Source organism: Phascolarctos cinereus, unplaced genomic scaffold (genome assembly GCF_003287225.1).
Source record: "Phascolarctos cinereus isolate Bilbo 61053 unplaced genomic scaffold, phaCin_HiC Scaffold_7;HRSCAF=346, whole genome shotgun sequence".
Lineage (NCBI taxonomy): Eukaryota > Metazoa > Chordata > Mammalia > Diprotodontia > Phascolarctidae > Phascolarctos > Phascolarctos cinereus.
Genome location: NW_027556180.1, coordinates 45,468,166 through 45,488,792, shown reverse-complemented (window position 1 = coordinate 45,488,792; position 20,627 = coordinate 45,468,166). Strand labels below are relative to the sequence as shown.

Genomic DNA, 20,627 nt, shown 5'->3' with positions numbered 1-20,627 from the left:
AAAAATGAAAAGGGTGAATATACAACCAATGAAGATGAAATTAAAACAATTATAAGGAGATATTTTACCCAAATATATGCCAACAGAACTGATCATCTAAATGAAATGGATGAATGTTGTCAAAAATATAAATTGTCCAGATGGACAGAAAAGGAAATAGAATACTGACATAACCTTAATTTAGGAAAAGAAATTGAGCCAACTCATAAATTGTCTCTTTAAAAAAAATATCAGGACTATATGGATTTACAAGTGAATTCTACCAAGCATTTAAAGAACAATTAATTCCAATGCCATATGAAGTATATGAACAAAAAATATAGGTAAAGAAGGAGTCCTACCAAATTCCTTCTATGACACAAATATGGTTTTGTACCTAAACCAAGGAAAATAAAAACAGAAAAAGAAAACTATAGAACAATCTCCCTAATGAACATTGATGCAAAGATTTTCAGTAAAATTCTGACAAGGAAATTACAGCAATATATCACAAAAATAGTACGATATGACCAGGAGTGCAGGGCTGGTTCAATCTTAGGGAAACCATAAGCACAATCAACCATATCAATAAGAAAAACAACAAAATCATGTGATTATATCAATAGATGCAGAAAAGGCTTTGACAAAATACAACATCTACCAAAAACAGTAGAAAGTGGAGCAGCTAGGTGGCACGGTGGATAGAACACTGGCTCTGAAGTCAGGAGGACCTGAGTTCAGATCTAGCCTCAGACCAAACATTTGACACTCACTAGCTGTGTGACCCTGGGTAAGTCACTTAACCTCAATTGCCTAAAAAACAAATGAACACCCCCCCCCCCCAAAGTCATTAGACAGCCTAAGACCAAGTGGAGCTTTTATTTTTTTTAAATGATGAGCAGTATTTGTCTAAAACCAAAAGCAAGCTATATCTGTAGTGGGGATAAACTAGAAGCTTTTCCAGTAGAATCAGGGGTGAAGCAAGGATGTCCATTACCACCATTATTATTCACTATTGCACTAGAAAGGCAATGACTGGGAAAAAGTATTACTTTTTTTTCCCTTCTTTAAAAGTTTTTTTTTGTAGAACTTTATTTGATTACTTCTTTCTTCTTCATACTTCTTTCATTTTAATCACAATGTTCTAAAATTGGGGTGTTGAAATTTTCTATTATTTTTTTCAAAATGTTTTATTAATTTATTTTGATTTATCAACAATCACTTCCATAAGATTTTGAATTGTAAATTTTTCTCCCCCTCCCTCCCTCCCCAAGATGGCATACAATCTGATATAGGCTATACATATACATTCCTATTAAACATATTTTCACATTAGTGATGTAAGTAAGAATTAGAACTAATAGGAGGAACCACCAGAAAGAGGAAACAAAACACAAGAGAAGGAAAAAAAAGCAAATAGTATGCTTTGATCTGCATTCAAACTCCATAGTTCTTTCTTCGGATGTGGATAGCATTTTCCATCATGAGGCCCTTGGAGATGTCTTAGATCCTTGTATTTCTGAGAAGGATAAGTCTATCAAAAGTCAGTCATCACTCAATGTGGCTGTTACTGTGTACGATGTTCTCCTGGTTCTGCACGTTTCACTCAGCATGAAACTATACGAGTCTTTCCAGGTTTATCTGAAGTCTGCCTGTTCATCATTTCTTATAGCACAATAGTATTCCATTACATTCATATATCACATTCACAGTTATGATTACTATCTGTGTCTTTCTCTCTAGCCTTGCTTTCTCCCCTCCCCTGCCCCATTTATGCTTTTCTTTCTCCTTTCTCCTTTTCCCTCCTCACTAATGTTTTGCTTTTGACTGCCACCTCCCTTAGTTCACCTCCTTTCTATTAGCTCCCTCCCTTTTCTTTCCCCTTTTCTTTCCTACTGCCTATAGGGCATGTTAGATTTCTATACACTAACTGATTGTGTTATTCCCTTCTTGAGCCAAATCTGATGAGAGTAAGGTTCAAACAATGAATGCTCATCTCTCTCCCTTCTTTCCCTCTGCTGGAATAAGTTTTTGTGCCTTTTCCTGTGATGTAATTTACCCTTGTCTTGCCTCCTCCTTTCCTTTTCTCTCAGTACATTTTCTTAATTAGATCAGATTAATTCACTTACTTGGATCCATTTGACCCACTTGATTAGATTTTTTTCATTATTACATCAAAGTCAGTTTATACCCATCCTCTTTATGTATACCCCTTTAACATGGTGTAATAACAATACAGCTCTCAAGAGTTACAAGTGTCATCTTCCCTTGTAGGGATGTAAACAGTTTGCCCTTATTAATAACATGTTTCTTTCTGTCCCGTTTACCTTTTTATGTCTCTCTTGAGTCTTGTATTTGAAGGTTAAATTTTCTGTTAAGCTCTGATCTTTTTATGGGGAAGGTTTAGAAGTCCCCTGTTTGGTTGAATATCCATCTCCTCCCTTGAAAGATCGTGCTCATTTTTGCAGGGTAGTTGTTCCTTGGTTGTAATCCAAGCTCCTTTGCCTTATGGAATATCATATTCCACACCCTATGGTCTTTTAATGCAGAAGCTGCAAGGTCCTGTGTAATCTTGACTGTGGTTCCATGATATTCAAATTGTTTCTTTCTGGCTGCTTGCAGTATTTTCTCTTTGACCTGGTAATTTTGGAATTTGGTTACTATATTCCTTGGTGTTTTCAATTTGGGATCTCTTTCAGGAGGTGATCAGTGGATTCTTTCCACGGCTATTTTACCCTCTGGTTCTAGGACCTCAGGGCAGTTTTCCTTTATGATTTCCTGAAAGATAATGTCCAGGCTCTTTTTTTCCAAAGTGATTTCAGGTAGACCAATAATTTTTAAATTATCTGTCCTGGATCAATTTTCCAGGTCAGTTGTTTTACCAATGGGATATTTTATGTTTTCATCTATTTTTTCATTCTTTTGTTTTTGTTTGACTGATACTTGCTGTCTCATAGAGTCATTGGCTTCCATTTGCTCAATTCTAATTTTTAATGAGTTGTTTTCTTCTATTAGATTTTGCACCTCCTTCCCCATTTGGCCAATTGTACTTTTTATTTTCAGGGACTTGTTTTCGTCAGTGTACTTTTTTTTTCAGTTGGCCAATTGTATTTTTTAAGGACTTGTTTTCTCCAGTTGATTTTTGTCCTTCCTTTTCCAAGCTATTGACTCTCTCTTGCATACCTCTCATCTCTTTTCCCATTTTTCTTCCACCTCTCTCATTTGACTTTTAAAATCCTTCTTGAGCTCTTTTTTTCCCACTGAACATTTTATTTTTTTTAATTTTTATTTTTCAACATTTACTTCCACAAGTTTTTGAGTTCCAAATTTTCGCCCCATCTCACCCCTCCCTCCACCCCAAGATGGCATGCATTCTGAATATCCCTTCCCCTAGTCTGTCCTCTCTTCTATCTCTCCCCCCTTCTCTTATCCCCTTCCCCTTCTATTTTCCTGTAGGGCAGGATAGACTTCTATACCCCATCTCCTGTATTTCTTATTTCCCAGTTGCATGTGAAAACATTTTTTTAAACATATGTTTTAAAAACTTTAGGTTTCAAATTTTGTCTCTTCCTCCCTCCCCATCTACCTTCATTGAAAAGGCAAACAACTCAATATAGGTTATGCAGTTATGCGAAACACTTCCATAGTAGACATGTTGTGAAAAACTAACTCTATTTCCCTTAATCCTATCCTGCCCTCCCATTTATTTTATTCTTTCTTTTGACCCTGTCCCTCCTCAGAAATATTTCCTTCTGATTACCCCCTTTCCCAATCTGCCCTCCTCTCTATCATCCCCCTGCTCTCTTGTCCCCTTCTCCCCCTGTCTTCCTGTAGGGTAAGACAGATTTCCATACCCAATTAAATGTGTATGTTATTCCCACCTTAAGCCAAATCCTATGAGAATAAGATTCACTCATTCCCTCTCACCTTCCCGTGCTTCCCCTGTAAGAGACTGTAAGAGATAATTTACCCCATTGTACCTCTCCCTTTCTTCTTCTCCAAGTATCATCCTCTCTCATCCCTTAATTTTATTCTCCAGATATGACCCCTTAATCTTCAACTCACCCTGTGCCCTCTATCTATCTGTCTATCTATCTGTCTGTCTATCTATCTATCTATCTATCTATCTATCTATCTATCTATCTATACACACATATAATTTTTTTCCTTCAACTACCCTAATACTGACAAAGGTCTCATGAGTTATAAATATCATCTTTCCATGCAGGAATGTAAACAGTTCAATCTTAATAAGTCTCTTATGATTTCTCTTTCCTGTTTACCTCTTCATGTTCCACTTGAGTCCTGTATTTGAAAGTCAAATTTTCTATTCAGCTCTGGTCTTTTCATCAAGAATGCTTGAAAGTCCTCTATTTCACTGAATGACCATTTTTTCCCCTGAAGGATTATACTCAGTTTTGCTGGGTAGGTGATTCTTGGTTGTAATCCTATCTCCTTTGCCCTGGAATCCTTTAATGTAGAAGCTGCTAAATCTTGTGTTATCCTGATTGTGTTTCCACAGTACTTGAATTGTTTCCTTCTGGCAGCTTGTAATATTTTTCCTTGACCTGGGAACTCTGGAATTTGGCTATAATATTCCTAGGAGTTTTCCTTTGGGGATCTCTTTCAGGAGGAGATTGGTGGATTCTTTCAATTTCTATTTTGCCCTCTGGTTCTAATATGTCAGGGCAGTTTTCCTTGATAATTTCTTGAAAGATGATGTCTAGGCTCTTTTTTTGATCATGGCTTTCAGATAGTCCAATAATTTTTAAATTCTCTCTCCTAGATCTATTTTCCAGGTCAGTTGTTTTTCCAATGAGATATTTCACATTGTTTTCTAATTTTTCATTCTTTTAGATTTGTTCTACTGTGTCATGATTTCTCATAAAGTCACTATCTTCCAATTGGTCTATTCTAATTTTTAAGGAAGTATTTTCTTCAGTAATCTTTTGGACTTCATTTTCCATTTGGCTAATTTTGCTTTTTAGGGCATTCTTCTCCTCATTGGCTTTTTGGACCTCTTTTGCCATTTGGGTTAGGCTATTTTTTATGGTGTTATTTTCTTCAGTATTTTTTTGGGTCTCCTTTAGCAAGCTGTTGACTTGTTTTTCATGATTTTCTTGCATCACTCTCATTTCTCTTCCCAGTTTTTCCTCTACTTCTCTTACTTGCTTCTCAAAATCCCTTTTGAGCTCTTCCGAGGCCTGAGACTGATTCATATTTTTCTTGGAGGCTTTGGATGTAGGAGCTTTGACTTTGTTGTCTTCTTCTGGTTGTATATTTTGACCTTCTTTTTCACCAAAGAAAGATTCTATGGTGTGACTCTTTTTGTACTGCTTGCTCATGATCCCAGCCAGTTACTTGAGTTTTAAACTCTTTGTTAAGGTAAGAGTCTGCTTCCCATGTGGAGAATGTACTGTCCCAAGCTTAGGGGTTTGTACAGCTGTTTTCAGAGATACTTGTAGGGACCTGCAAATTTTCAGTTCTTCCAAGGTGGTATGATAAGGGGCGAGGTGTTTACTCCTTTCCTGACCTGTGACCACAAGTACTCCTTTCTGTCCTGTAACTGTGAGGAGGGGCTCCTCTCCAGAGCCACCACAAACTCCTCCACGTCAGCACTCCTTCTCACGTCAGCACTCCTCCTTACCCCAGCACTGCTGCCCAGAACTGTGACCCAGATCCAAAAATGGGCAAAGCAAGAGATTTCTGCCTCAGCACTGACAAAGAAATCCCTGCAGTCCCTCTCTGATCAGCCACTGGATTCCCCCTCAGTCTGTGGGCTGGAACCTCAGGAAGCAGCTGCCCCACCCCCCCGCCGTGCTTTTGGGGAATGGAGCTGAGACTCAGTATTCCCTCTCAGCACTGCAGAAACAGAGTTTTCCCACTGATCTTTGGCATTTGTTGATTGAGGAGTCTAGAAACCTCCACAGCTGCCTGCGATTCAGTCCTCTGAGGCCTGCTCCAGGTTCGCTGTGGCCTGCAGGCCCATGCCATGCTGCACTGGGCTCCACCTTTCTGATCAATCATCCAGGTTGTCTTGGCCTGGAGACTTGTTTCACTCTGTCTTTTTGTGGGTTCTGCTGCTTCAGAATTTGTTTAGAGCCATTTTTTATGAGTATTTGGAGGGGTTTGAAGGAGAGCTCAAGCAAGTCACTGCTTTCACTGCACCATCTTGGCTCTACCCCCCTTGAGCTCTTCTAAGAAGGCTTTTTAGGCTTCAGACCAGTTTATATTCCCTTCTAATGTTCCAGATGTAGGTTTGTTGACAATGTTGTCCTCTTCAGAATTTCTGTCTTGATCTTCACTCTTCCCATAATAAGAATCTATCATACGTTTCTTTTTACTCATCGTGTTTGCTTATTTCCTGGCTTTTAAAGAGACTGGGTTCTCCTGCTGGGGAGCAGAGGGCACTGAACCAAGCTTCTTGTGCTGGGAGCTGAGAGCCTGGTCATGGCTTTGTGTGCTGGGGCCTCCTGTGTTGGCAGTTGGAGGCTTTAGGATTCCAGCAGCTTACCTGGTGTTGGGCTGGAATCAGCAACACTGGAAGTCTAGGAGGAGGATTGGGTAGTGTGGCTCCTGGAGATTTCCTGCTCACCCAGTCCTTTCCTTTCTTTTGGTTTCTTCAGCTCCTTTCAGATGGATGTTGTAGGGTGTTTATCTGCATAGGGGCCCTTGGAGCACTGCTTCCCTTAGTTTTGCTGAGGCACTGGGAAAGCTGGTTGCTGTAGAATGCAGAGGCACCTAGCGGTTTTCTGAGCTGGTTTCCACCAGTTCCCCCATCCTCAATGAGGCACTTGGGGGTCCAAGTGTTAGTGTTTCCCTGCTCCATCACCTAGGCTTCAGGATCTCCTCCTGGTATGCTGAGATGGGGTTTTTTGCTAGCTTGCTGGGACACCGCTCATTCTGTACTGCTCCCCTTCCCCCAGGGTAATAGGCATCTTTCCAGTTAATCCCTCAAACTATCTGGGCTACTGGACTGCTGCTCCACATCTTTCTTCTGGTTCAGCTGTTCCAGAGTTTTTCCTGGGGTGATACTTTCTGGATTTTCAAGGGTTAATAAGGGAGGGTAAGAGAGACTCACCTCTTACTCTGCCTTCTTGTCTCCCAAAAAAGTATTACTTTTTACAGATGATATGGTTACTTAGGGAAACCAAGAGAGTCTACTAAAAATCTAGTGAAAACAATTGTAACACTTCAGCAAAGTTGCAGTATATAAAACAAACCCATGGAAATAACCAGCATTTCTATATATTACCAACAAAATCCAAAAGGAAGAGATAGAAAAACTTCATTTAAAATAATTGCAGAGAGTATAAAATACTTGGGAATCTATCTGCCAAGACACACAGGAATTATATAAGTTAAATTAGAAAACACTCTTCACACGATTATAAAGATAGATTTAAATAATTAGAGAAATATTCATTGTTCTTTTGTGGGCTGAGCCAATATAATAAAAATGAAAATGCTACCTAGGTTAATTTGCTTACTCTTCAATGCCATATCAAATAAATTACCGAAGAACTACTTAATTGATCTAGAAAAAATAATAACAAAATTCATCTGGAGGAAAAAAAGGTCAAGAATATCAAGGTAATCAATTAAAAAATATGAAAGAAGGCAGCCTAACAGTGCCATATTTCAAACTATACTACAAAACAGTAATCATCAAAACAATATGGTAGTGGATAAAAAATAGAATGGTTGGCTAATGGAATATATTAGATATACAGCATACCGAAGAAAATGACCATGTAACCTAGTGTTTGATAAACTCAAAGATCTCAGCTGTGGGGCAGGAACTTAGTATTTAATAAGAACTTCTGGGAAGTTCTTGGAAAGTAGCTTGGCAGAAACTAGGCATAAATCAGCAACTCACATTGTACACCAAGATAGACTCAAAATGATTTAGACATAAAGGATGATGTCATAAGCAAATTAAAGAGCATAAAAGAAATTATCCGTCAGATCTTTACTTAGTGGAAAAGGTCATGACCAAACAAGCAAGATAGAGGTTTATAGGAGGTAAAATGGATAATTTTGATTCCATAAAATTAAAAAGTTTTTGCACAAACAAAACTGGTGTGGCCAAAAAAAGCAGGAAACTGGGGGAAATTTTACAGCAAGTTTCTCTGATAAAGGTCTCATTTCTCAAATATATAAAAACTGAACTAAATTTATAAAAAAAAATATAAGCCATTTCCTAACTGATAAATGGCCAGAACTCAAAAAATATAAACAAGCAGTTCTCAGAAAAAGAAATCCAAGTTTCAAATAAAAGAAATAAAATAAAAATCATATGAAAAATGTTTTAAATCATTAATAATTAGAAAAAGGCATATTAAAATAACTCTGAGTACTACTTCTCACCCATCAGATTAGCTAGAATAACAGAAAAGAAAAAGGACAAATACTGGAAGGAATGTGGGAAAATAAATACACTAATGGAACATTGGTGGAACAGTGAACTAGTCCAATCGTTCTGGAGAACAAATTGGAACTATGACCAAAGGGCTATAAAACTGTGCTTACCTTTTGACCAACCCAGCATTACCACTATTAGGTCTGTTCCCCAAGGAGATCAAAGAAAAAGGGAAAAGATCCATATATGCAAAAATATCTATAGCAGCTTTCTGTGATAGCAAAGAATTAGAAAATGAGGGAATGCCCGTAAATTGGGGAACAGCTGAACAAGTTATGGTATGGATATACACATGCCATAACTATATGAGTGTGTGTGTGTGTGTGTGTGTGTGTATGTGTGTGTATAGATATAGATATAGATGATGGCATAGTATTGTGCTATAAGAAATGATAAAGGGAATGGTTTCAGGAAAACCTTTGAAGATTTGTATGAGCTGAGGCAAAGTGAAGTCAGCAGAACCAGGAGAACAATGTACCCAGTAACAGCAATAACGTAAAGAAATGCAATCCTGAAAGACTTAGTAACTGATTAGTTCAACAATCCATCACAGCTCCAATGAAGCCCAGTGTAGTAGTGGTGTTTACCATAATGATGTCAGCATATTCTGCTGAGAAAAATATGGTGGCTAGTTGTGTGGCATATTCTACTTAAAAGTCAGATACTAATTCAGAATTCCCCCGTGCTTGGTTAGTTTCAGCTAGAGTAGAAATAAACATTATTGCAAGAAGTCACAAGATGGTTAATCCTATGTATTCTTGTGTGATAATCAAACTTATTAGAGTAAGGGAGCCATAAGTGAGCGTGTTTGGACAAAAGGATAATTACTAAGATGACTTCACATGAAATTGTTTGGTCAATTGCCCATAGGGTGCTTAATAGTGTGTATCCAGAGTGTAGAGGCTTACCCTGCTCATAGAGTTGGGTAGGTGGATAGTCCTGAAATACCATGCAATCACACCAGTTAAACACCAGCTTTTTAAAGCTAGGTTTTCGTATAGGGAAGCAGTTTGGAATCTTTCAAAACACCCAGCAGTTTCCTAAGTCATCCAATGCTCATAAAAAGTTGGCAACATTTTGATCCATGTTTCTGACAAAGTATTTTGAGATGGAAACACTTAAATTCAAATCATGAAACAAAGGCGAATTTAAGTATCTCCCTTAAAATACTGTTTCAGAAACATGAATCAAAATGTTGCCAAATTCATATTGCAAGAAGTAAGAGTGCTACAGATCCAGTCAGTGAAAGGAGGGTCTATAGGAACGACTATATTTTAAGTGAACGATGACTTTGGAAGATGAAAATTCACCTTTGTTATTGACTCCTTTACTTATTTGTATGTATCCTAGCTCTTTCTGTTCATACAAATACAAGACTCTAAGCTTCCTAAGGATAAGGACTACATACTAATTAGCTTTGAATCATCCCCTCCCCCATAGCACAATGAATTGCAGAATCAGCTTTTCTCCGTTTGTGGAATTGATTTAACAAGTTAGTGAATCTTCGGATACCCCTGTAGGCATAGTGGTTCTGCACAATTTCTTTCTTGCTATATTTTGATCTGAAGTGTAATAAAACTGGCTTATTTTCCTTCAGGGCCTAAGCTCTGGATATCAGTCTTGAATATAATAGGTTGTGTTATTTATTTTTATTTGACTTTACTTTGCATTTGGGGAGATAATCTGGTGGTCGTAATTTATGAGATCCTGTTTGCTGAGATTAGTGTTTTGTAGCACACTTTGAATCAGAGGACATGGGTTTGAATCTTTCCTCAGACATTTAATGATTGTGTGACTCTGGGCAAGTCACTTAACCTTCAATTTCCTAATTGGTATAGCGAGGACAATAACATATACTTCAGAGTTGTGAGAATCAGATCAAGTGGGATATGTAAAGTGCTTGGCACACCTTAAGGTGCCTTATAAATGTTAGCTATCATCTGTTTCACCTTGGGCAGGTCTAAACCTCTCTGGGTTTCATTTTGCTTATTTCTAAAATGACAATTGAGTGCTGGACTTGGAGTCTAGAATACCTGGGTTCAGATCTCACCTTTGCCATTTATTGTGAACTGTGTGACCCTAGGCAAGTCACTTCATTTCTCCGTTGTTCAATTTTCTCATCTATAAAATAAGGCAGTTGGACTGTCAGAAAGCATTTATTAAGGGCTTACTATGTATCAAGCACTGTGTTAAATAGTGAGGATACAAAGAAAGGCAAGAACAGGGTCCCTTAAGGAGAGACAACATGTAAAAACTATATACAAACAGGATATATACAGGGTAAAGAGAGGTAATCACACCAATCTCCAGACTCTGGGTACTTTCACTGGCCAGCCCCCATGCCCATTACCTTTCTTCTTCCTTATCTCTATGTCCTGGCTTTCTTCAAGTCTAAGTTAAAATCCTACCTTTCTACGAGAAACCTTTCATGCCCTAATCTTAATGCCACCCCTCTGAGATGATTTTTTTTATCTTGTCTGTATTTTATCTCCTTCATTAGACTGTGAGCTTTTGAAGGTAAGAGGCTTTTTGCCTCTTGGAATTCTCAGAGTTTAGCACACAGCCTGGCGCATAGTAGGCTCTTAATAGATGTTTATTGATTCTTGGATTATTTGTACATAGTTGTTTGCATGTTGTCTTCCCCATTAGATCATGATTCGAGGGAAAGAAGTGCTTTAATTTTGCCTTTTTTTGTAGCTCCAGAACGCAGTGCCTGACACATGGTAGGCACTTACTAAACACTTACTGATTTAATCTAAGAAGAAAGACACTAGTATTAAGGAGGGGCTTAGGAAGGTTTCTGGACTGGATGACTTTTTTATTTTTAATTGGACGATTTTCACTAACAACAACATCAAAAAACAGTAATAACAACCAGCATTTACTTAGGGCAAAGCACTTTACACGCGCTAACTCATTTGGTCCTCACAACAACCCTAGAAGTAGGGGCTACAATTACTCTCATTTTACAGATAAGGAAACTGAGGCTGAGAAGGCCAAAGTGATTTGTCCACGGTCACGCGGATGGAGTCTGAAGCAGGATTTGAACTCAGCTTTTTGACCCCAAGTCCACAGCGTCACCAGGACGCCTTTACAATTTCCTTCCACCACCAAACGGAGATGCCTCTGGGTCAGGGAAGGTGCACGCAGGAATCCAGCTTTGCCTAGTCGCCTTTAGTGGCGCGCCTGCGCGCAGCGCTCCTTCTGCCCAATCAAGGGTGAGGCGCGCGTGCGCGTGCGCGGGTGCGTGGTGCGGGAGGGGAGTGGGGGAGGAGGAGTTCTTCCCTGCGCCTGCGCGTACTCCGGCTCTGGCTGGCCTCGCGCTCGCGCTCCCGTTCGGCTCGGCTCGGCTCGGCTCGGCTCGGCTCGGCTCGGCTCGGCTCGGCTCGGCTCGGCTCGGCTCGGCTCGGCTCGGCTCGGCTCGGCTCGGCTGGGGCTCGGCTCGGCTCGGCTCGGCTCGGCACACGCAGCTGCACGCCGCCGGTCCCGGCCTTACCCTGCTCTGCTTAGTGTCAGGCTGAGCGGCGGCCGCTGCGGCACCAGGACGATGAGGTTCTTGCTGCTCCTGCTCATGGCGGCGGCGGCGCTGCGGGTCGAGGCCTCGGCCAACACGGGCGGCGTGCCGGGCAAGCGGCTCAAGATGCAGTACGCCACGGGGCCGCTGCTCAAGTTCCAGATCTGGTGAGCGCGGTGAGGGCCGGGGGCGGCCGCGGAGCCGGGCGAGGCCGGGGCTGTGCGGCCTAGTGGGGGCGGGGGGGGGGCGGCGGAGGAGAACGCGGGTGGGGGAGGGGGCCCGGCTGCCGGCGACACCCACGTGCAGCGGAGGGGAGGAGGGGGATGGGGGGGACGCCTCCAAACTTTGACAGTTGGTTCCCTGAGCGAGTGATGCTCCTCGGACCAGCCCTAGCCCTGCTGCCAGGGGGCCCTGGGTTCGAATCCCGCCCGCGGCCTTGGGTCCCCGCTTCGCCAATGCAGGGCCCGGTCTGGGTGACCCCCGGGGTCCTGCCCAAGGCCGCCCTCCCCACGCGGGGCTTCCGAACCTGGGCACCTTGGCCTTGAAAAAAGGCATCCCGAGCTCCTGTAACTGCTTTGGGGTCCCTGGTGCATTCAGTGCCTTCCTCCAGAAAGGACCTCCCCAAGGGGGCCCGTGACCCCCAAAGACCCCCAAAGACCGAGAACCCCGGGAATAAAGGGAATGAATGGGGTGCAGAGGCAGAGCTGGAAGGCAGCAGAGAGGGCACCAGCCCAGCCCCCTCATGCTACAGATGCCAAGGGATGAGGGAGTCGAGGGCCTGGGACCCAAATGACTGACTTAGCCAAGGTCACCCAGGTAAACCAAGCCTGGCATCTGAACCGCCTTGGTTCTTTGACTCTAGATCCAGGCTCATTCCGCTGGGCACGGAAAACAAAACCAACCTTGTACATTTTGTTAAAACCTCGAACCAAGGCGGCTTAGAGTTTTTTTGGCTTTTCTCATGGATGACTTAGAAAATTACAATACTTAGCATACTAAAATAAGATTCAGTTGGGAAAACAAAGGGCATGAAACCAGAGGAAACAAAACGCAACTTGCAAACTGCAGTCTCATTCATTCACATTATGTCCATCAGTGTCTATCATTTCAACCTTCACCCCCGGAGAATGCTTTCTAATAAAAATGTCACCTAATAGAAACGCTCACTTTACTCTTTCTGAATACAACTTATATGCAAGTCCCCACCCCCCTCCTCCTAGAAATGCTCAAATGACATAGATCCTGAGGGATCTCTTTTTCTGCTCTTCAGAAACTTGAGATATCCCAAAGAACAAGGGCCCAGGAAAGGCAAAATCGCGTGTGAACAGAAGAGTTTGTGTGCTTGAGCGTAGATACATGAATTCTCAGATTGGTGGAGTGGAAAAAATCGGGGTACTGCCTTGCTGTGCCTTACCTTTGTGACCTTGGCCAACCCATCTCACTTCTGGGTCTCAGTTTCCTTATTTCCAAATTGAGAGAGATTAATTAAAGGATCTCTAAGGTCCCTTCCAGCTTTAAATCCTTGATTCTATTTTTTAAAGTTCATCCTTTTCTTGTCTTCACCAGCTTTTATTTCTCAGTAGAAAGAAAAAAACACAAAACTAAGAATTTGAAATATTAGGGCTTTAAAACTTGGTTTTAATGATGCTGTAACATCTGCTTCAGGAAACTGACTTTTTTTTCCCTTAATCTGTGATTCTGCTTTTGGTATTTTACAGTTTCAGTTTAGTTTAGTCATTGACCTGTCATATTTATAGACACTCTCCTCCATAAAGTACATATTGTAATGTAAGTGGTTGTAAACAAATATGCACCTGGCAGGGAAGACTCTTTACTAGGTTGGCTTTTCACTTATGATTTAAAATGTTGCACTTTGTTCCAATTGAGTGCTTTTAAAGCCTTATATGGCATTGGTTAGGGCTTTCCTGCTTTTTAATTTTGACCCAAGAAGTCATTTTCAACTTTGCCCCTGTTGTGCAATCTAAAGTAATGTATATGATAGCAGTACCTCCATTTCCTTTCACTGCATATGGAGGGTTTTTGGTTTTTGGGTTTTTTGTTTCGCTTTCATAAGCAGGTAACCAATCTAGGACTTTTTCATTCTTTGCAATTCTTACCTATGTGTCCTCTCGTTGAAGTGGAAAATACCTTAATGTACTTTACAAAATAGCAAGTAATGAAATTAGCAAAAGAATATGCATTTTAAAGTCTGTAGCTACTGCCTTCTCATGGTGGGTGAGGGGTGGCTTGGCTTGTGTTTGGTCTTTTAATTGCTCATGGGATGGGAGGGTGAGGCTTGGGTCCCACGTTAGACTTACCCCTTCTGCATTGATTGTTTGCCCAAAAGAGAGGAGAAAGAAGAGGAGTTGGCATGGTGGCCCCCACTTGGCTTAGGCTTGGGAGGCCAGAAAGGTAGTTCACACACTCAGGCTGGCCCCTGCAGAGACTGAACTGGCCACCTCCAGACTGCCAAGGGCTCCCTTAAGTCTGTTGAGCCACACTCACATCTCCATGTAGGCAGCTTTTTCCTTGGTTTGCCCACCTGTGACCCTGGGGCAGGTAGATGGATAGAGCCCCAGGCCTGGAGTCAAGAAGATTCGTCTGGTTTCAAATCTGGTTTCTGATGCTTACTAAGCTGTGTGACTATGGGCAAGTCATTTAACTGCCCCAGTTTCCTCATCAGTAAAATGAGCTGAGAAGGAAATGGCCAAGCACTTTGGTGTCTTTACCAAGAAAATTCCAAATGGAGTCATGAAGAGTCAGACACAGCTGACACAATTAAACAACAACAAAATTTGTGCAGCATGTTCTAGTGGATAGACAGCCGTACCGTAGAGTGAAGAATAGCTGGGTTCGAGGCTTGCCTCTGACACATTCTGGCGCTCTGGTTTACAGGCAGTTCCCTTCACCTCCATGCCCATACTTGCTCTGCATTGGTGGAAGGGTTCCCTTATTGGGAGCTCCCTATCCCAAGGAAATGGCAGGTCCAGTCAGTCCCCTCATACCTATGCTATAGGGGGTGATATTGGGAGCAGGTAGAATGAAAGGGAAAGGCTGGGGGGGTGGGGCTTAGAGAAGAGCAACAATCATAGCTCACTTTTTTTTGTGCATTCTGGATCCTAAAATGCTTGCCATACATTCTCATTTAAACTCCACAACAATTCTGTGAGGTAAGCTTTACAATTATTTTTATACCCATTTTACAGATCAAGAAAGTGAGACCCCAAACACTTTAGTGACTTACCCTAGATGGCCACTAGTAGGAGATTTGGGACTTAAACCTGGATCTTCTCATTCTTAATCAAGTGTACTCTTTCTAATACTGTACTGCTGCCATTAGTTTCATTTGAAACATTAAAAGGAGTCATATAAACTTAAATGTTCATTAATTATAATTATGAACAAATTCTATAAACAAAGCATAAAAATATTTTCACAGTGCTGTAAAATTGTTTTTAGGGCACTTTTATTTTTTGAGCAATTTGTATTTAGCATGAATAATTTTTCTGTAAATTTGTTTTGAACTTGACATTGTTTTTCAACTTTTAATAGTACTGCTCTGGTGTACTGCTGTTACATCAGCATAGCAACACAACACACAAATGGGACCAGAGGGACATTATAGTGTTATTGGTTTGTTTTTTTAAACCAGACAATACTCTTCTGTCATTATCATTACTAAATGCCACAAAATTGCTATAGTATTTTTGAGTATTTGGTTTTTAATTGTAAATTGATGGAGGAATGAAGTTAGTTTGTAATTTTGATGGTGACACTGATTTTATATATGGAAAATAAAATTGTAGTTATTTGAGCTTTTAAATATTGATCTAAAATAAATTTTCTTAATTGGAGCATAACCTATGTTCTTTTTGGTTTTTTACATTTGTGTTTGAAGTGAATTTTACTATGTATAGATTTATTTCACACCCTAGTTAAGGTGGTGCAGAGAAAGAAAAACAAAAATAGAAGTTTGGCATTATTAAGGGCTCTTCTGTTCCCTGCTTTGACCTCTACCATTTATTTATTTATTTGATACTAATAAAGCCATAATTGTCAACTTTAGATAGTTTTTAGCCTTCCTTCTAATTCCTCCTACAAATTTAAGGCTTTATGTAATTAAGTTTATAACATTTAATTGACTATTGCAGCTTAAAGGGATGTTGTTCTACCTTTGAGGAGATGATTATTTAGTTACTTACAGTTTTGAGAAGTTGACTTGCTTCAAGAGTGTTAAAACTTTTAGTTACCAAGGGATCAAAACAAACATAATCTATAATTTTAGCATTTTTTAAAGCTCACTAATAATGAGCTTAAGAATCGAAATCCTTTTTCTTGTGCTACTTATGACTTCAGTAAAAACACCTTCCAAACGGAGTTGGCCAATGGAACAACCCCTTGCAAAGATTTTTTTAAAAAATCTTTTGAGTGTTATTTGGAGTCAGGAAAATAACAACAAAAATAGAGGCTATGGAATCAATATGTGGTACCGCAGAAAGAGTGCTTGACCTGGAGTCTGGGACCCAGGCTCAGATGCTGGCTTGGCCACTTTTGTTACCTGGGTGATCTCAGTGAAATCACTGGGCTGGTTTGGGTTGGATTGGACGACTATAGGGTGACCATCTTGATTGACATCTTTGAGCCTATCAATGCAGGTGCACTGCAAATGCTCATTGCAGAGAAGTTCTGCTGGAGGCTAGGTTAGTCACTATAGATAAATATTTTCACTTTCTAGAGTCAAGAAACTCTTAATCTGTCAGTAACTTGCTATTGAATTTGGTTCCCAAATAAGGAGAATGGTAAAAATAATTCAGTAATGAAACCTCATGTAACAGCTACCACACTTTTCAAATTGAGGTTTTAAGATTTTTTAATATTACCAGAGTATGCAACAGCTTTTCTAAAAGCAAAATCTGTAGCATTGAGTTAAACAGTGTATCCATAGTAGATGCTATTTGCTTATTTTTAAAAATACAAGATTTATCATTACAAAGTGTTATAGGATACATGTTAAAAGAGTTTTGATTGGTTTTACATTGTCGTCACCTTTTAAAGCCTCTAACTTTAGTTTAGGGCAGCTAGGTGGCAGTTTGATGCTATGCTATTTTTTATCATTTTTTTGTTGTTGTATATATCTTTCCATAAAGGATTCCCCAGTATGGATCTTTCAGGGACATTAGTGTAGGGTCTTGGCTCTCCATGTGTCGTTCCTCAAGCAGCTAGGTGACGCCATAGTGCATGGAGCACCTGGCCTGCTGTCAGGAAGACTTATCTTCCTGAGTTCAAATCTGGCCTCAGATGTTTACTAGCTGTGTGACCCTGGGTGAGTCCCTTAACCCTGTTTACCTCAGTTTCCTCATCTGTAAAAGGAGCTGGAGAAGGAAATGGCAAAGCACTCCAGTATTTTTGCCAAGAAAACCCCAAATGGGGTCATAGAGAGTCAGACACGACCGAAAAATGTTTTAACAGCAACAAACATTAGTTTGCCAACTGGTAGAAAATTTATATTACTTTATATCACTTGAAAATACTTCCTAATGTAAGTCAGTACCTTTTGATGTCTAAGATCCCTTTTAGCTTTAACAGAAGTGTGAAAGTACTCCAAAGTCTGACTTCACTGATAAGAGAATAAACCCAGGAAGCTTGTGCACTGGTTCTTCTCAGAAGGCAAAGTCTGATATTGGCATGCATTGCCTCCTTCATCTATAAATTGCAGGAAAGGAAACTACCCCATATTTCTTTCCTTAATGCCAGCAGTAAATTTCCCATCTCTGTGCTAGGGAGAAAGAAACTTTGTAACTAGGTTTTAACATGAACTATTAATAAGCCTTGAATGGTTCCAGAACTTTGGAGAGCTCTTCTGTGGAGGCTTTGTGGGAAAACTAGGTGTATGGTCTGCATCATTGGGAAGAATTTCTACAAAGTACTTTATAAAGTCTAGATGTCAATGATATTACATTTCCTTAGCAGCATTTCTGAAACTGTGCTATGGAAACCTGATATTCTATAAAGTGTGAATAGACATTCCATGAGAAAATCTTGATGCTAGTGAAATCTCCTCTTAAAATGAAATTATTTTGATCACTCAGGTATTATAAATAGCGATTTTTCAAAATGACAATAGGTCTAATTTCCTTTTACTGTTACAAAATTTGCTCAGCCCTTCTTTTTTTTGAGGGGATATTCCAGATAACCAGGATCAACATTTATGACTTCCTGTAATCCTAACGTGATGGATGCCAAATGAGTTTGGGAAATTCTTCTTTGCTGAAGTCTTTGCCCCTGCTCACCTGCCTTTCTGTATTCTTTCTTCCCTTTCCAGGATAAGTAAGATAACATAAATTTATTTATAATACTTACCCTGCTATCTCTGATTGTTGCATAGTAGTCATGATTGGATGTCTGTACTATTAAAACTTTGTAAAAGACAGAGGTATAAATATCTTCCCAAAATTAAATCTCACAGAAAAACTATGAAATATAGAAATTAAATGAGTTTTTAAAAAGTTTCTTATGCCATGGGATCTAGAACTAGAAGGCATTAGAGATCATCTAGCTCAGCTTCTGCATTTTACAGATAAAGAAATTGAGGCCCAGAGAGGGTGTGACTTGTCCAAAGTTATACAGTTAGTTAAAAAAAAATTGAAACTCTAACCTCATCATTGGAATCCAGATCCTCCCTTCTTCATTATACTCTGCTGTTTTTCTAGCTGAAGGAAAAAGAAGACTAACAGAACAAATCCTTTGTCAGTACATTAGCTCATCGTTCTTTTAGAGTGCTGTAGGGTTTACCAGATGATAGCTTAATTGTCTGGCATGGCTTGGCATTTGTAAGCAAGTTCATAGGAATCACCTGCCTTTTTCTGTCTCTTGGGGAAGAGGTTATATCACTGATCTGGAGCTATTTATTGCTGTTGACTTGAATTTGTTGTTATAGAACTATCAGGGACAGGTAAATCTCCCTCTCTATTGTTGTCAACATGGCTTCCATTTTTGTACTCCAGCGAGCAGATTGAACTTCCCAGCATTCATAGCTCAGGTAGGGCTTAGGAACCGACTAAAGAGCAAGAGCTTCTGAATGCCATGGTGAAGTTCACACAGGAAATAAACAGAACAAAGTTTGAAATGAGCTCCTTTACCTCCAGGTTACCTGTTGTTTTCACTGTGTCATGGGGCACACTGTGGGATCCACATATTGCATGTGTTTCAGTTCAGTTTTAGTAGAAAGAGCGAAGAAGATTTACATAATTTTAGGTAAAGCACAGCTATTGAATTTGAGGTGGAAAAGGAAGATTTTTTTTTTAATATAAATTTATTTATTTTTAGTTTTCAACATTCACTCCCACAAGTTTTTGAGTTCCAGATTTTCACCCCATCTCCCCCTTCCCCCCACCCCAAGATGGTATGCATTCTGAATGAACCTTCCCCTAGTCTGTCCTCTCTTCTATCTCTCTCCCCTTCTCTTATCCCCTTCCCCTTCTATTTTCCTATAGGGCAGGATAGACTTCTGTACCCCATTTCCTGTATTTCTTATTTCCCAGTAGCATGAGAAAACATTTTTTTAAACATATGTTTTTAAAACTTTAGGTTTCAAATTTTGTCTCTTCCTCCCTCCCCACTCACCCTCATTGAAAAGGCAAGCAACTCAATAGGTTTACATGTGCAGTTATGCAAAACACTCCATAGTAGACATGTTGTGAAAAACTAACTCTATTTCCCTTAATCCTATCCTGCCCTCCCATTTATTCTATTCTTTCTTTTGACCCTGTCCCTCCTCAGAAGTATTTACTTCTGATTGCCCCTTTTCCCAATCTGCCCTCCTCTCTATCATCCCCCTGCTCTCTTGTCCCCTTCTCCCCCTATCTTCCTGTAGGGTAAGACAGATTTCCATACCCAATTAAATGTGTATGTTATTCCCACCTTAAGCCAAATCCTATGAGAATAAGATTCACTCATTCCCTCTCACCTTCCCCTGTTTCCCCTCCACTGTAAGAGACTTTTCTTTTCTGTTTTTTTTTGTGAGATAATTTACCCCATTCTACCTCTCCCTTTCTTCTTCTCTGAGTATAATCCTCTCTCATCCCTTAATTTTATTCTCCAGATATGACCCCTTAATCTTCAACTCACCCTGTGCCCTCTATCTATCTATCTACATATACATACATATAATTTTTTTCCTCCAACTACCCTAATACTGACAAAGGTCTCATGAGTTATAAATATCATCTTTCCATGCAGGAATGTAAACAGTTCAATCTTAATAAGTCTCTTATGATTTCTCTTTCCTGTTTACCTCTTCATGTTCCACTTGAGTCCTGTATTTGAAAGTCAAATTTTCTATTCAGCTCTGGTCTTTTCATCAGGAATGCTTGAAAGTCCTCTATTTCACTGAATGACCATTTTTTCCCCTGAAGGATTATACTCAGTTTTGCTGGGTAGGTGATTCTTGGTTGTAATCCTATCTCCTTTGCCCTCCGGAATATTATATTCCATGCCCTGCGTCCTTTAATGTAGAAGCTGCTAAATCTTGTGTTATCCTGATTGTGTTTCCACAGTACTTGAATGTTTCCTTCTGGCAGCTTGTAATATTTTTCCTTGACCTGGGAACTCTGGAATTTGGCTATAATATTCCTAGGAGTTTTCCTTTGGGGATCTCTTTCAGGAGGAGATCTGTGGATTCTTTCAATTTCTATTTTGCCCTCTGGTTCTAAT

At 40.0% G+C, this 20,627-nt stretch overlaps 1 protein-coding gene across 1 annotated transcript in view; it reads left to right on the top strand.

Annotated features, from left to right (window-relative positions):
* Window positions 1-11,841: 11,841 nt before the first annotated feature.
* Window positions 11,842-20,627, top strand: part of SELENOT (selenoprotein T) — a 29,829-nt gene continuing 21,043 nt past the window's right edge. The window contains exon 1 of the mRNA XM_020980886.2: window positions 11,842-12,082. Within this exon, the coding sequence (XP_020836545.1) occupies window positions 11,949-12,082 (134 nt within the window). The 5' untranslated portion in view covers window positions 11,842-11,948. The remainder of the gene's footprint in view (window positions 12,083-20,627) is intronic.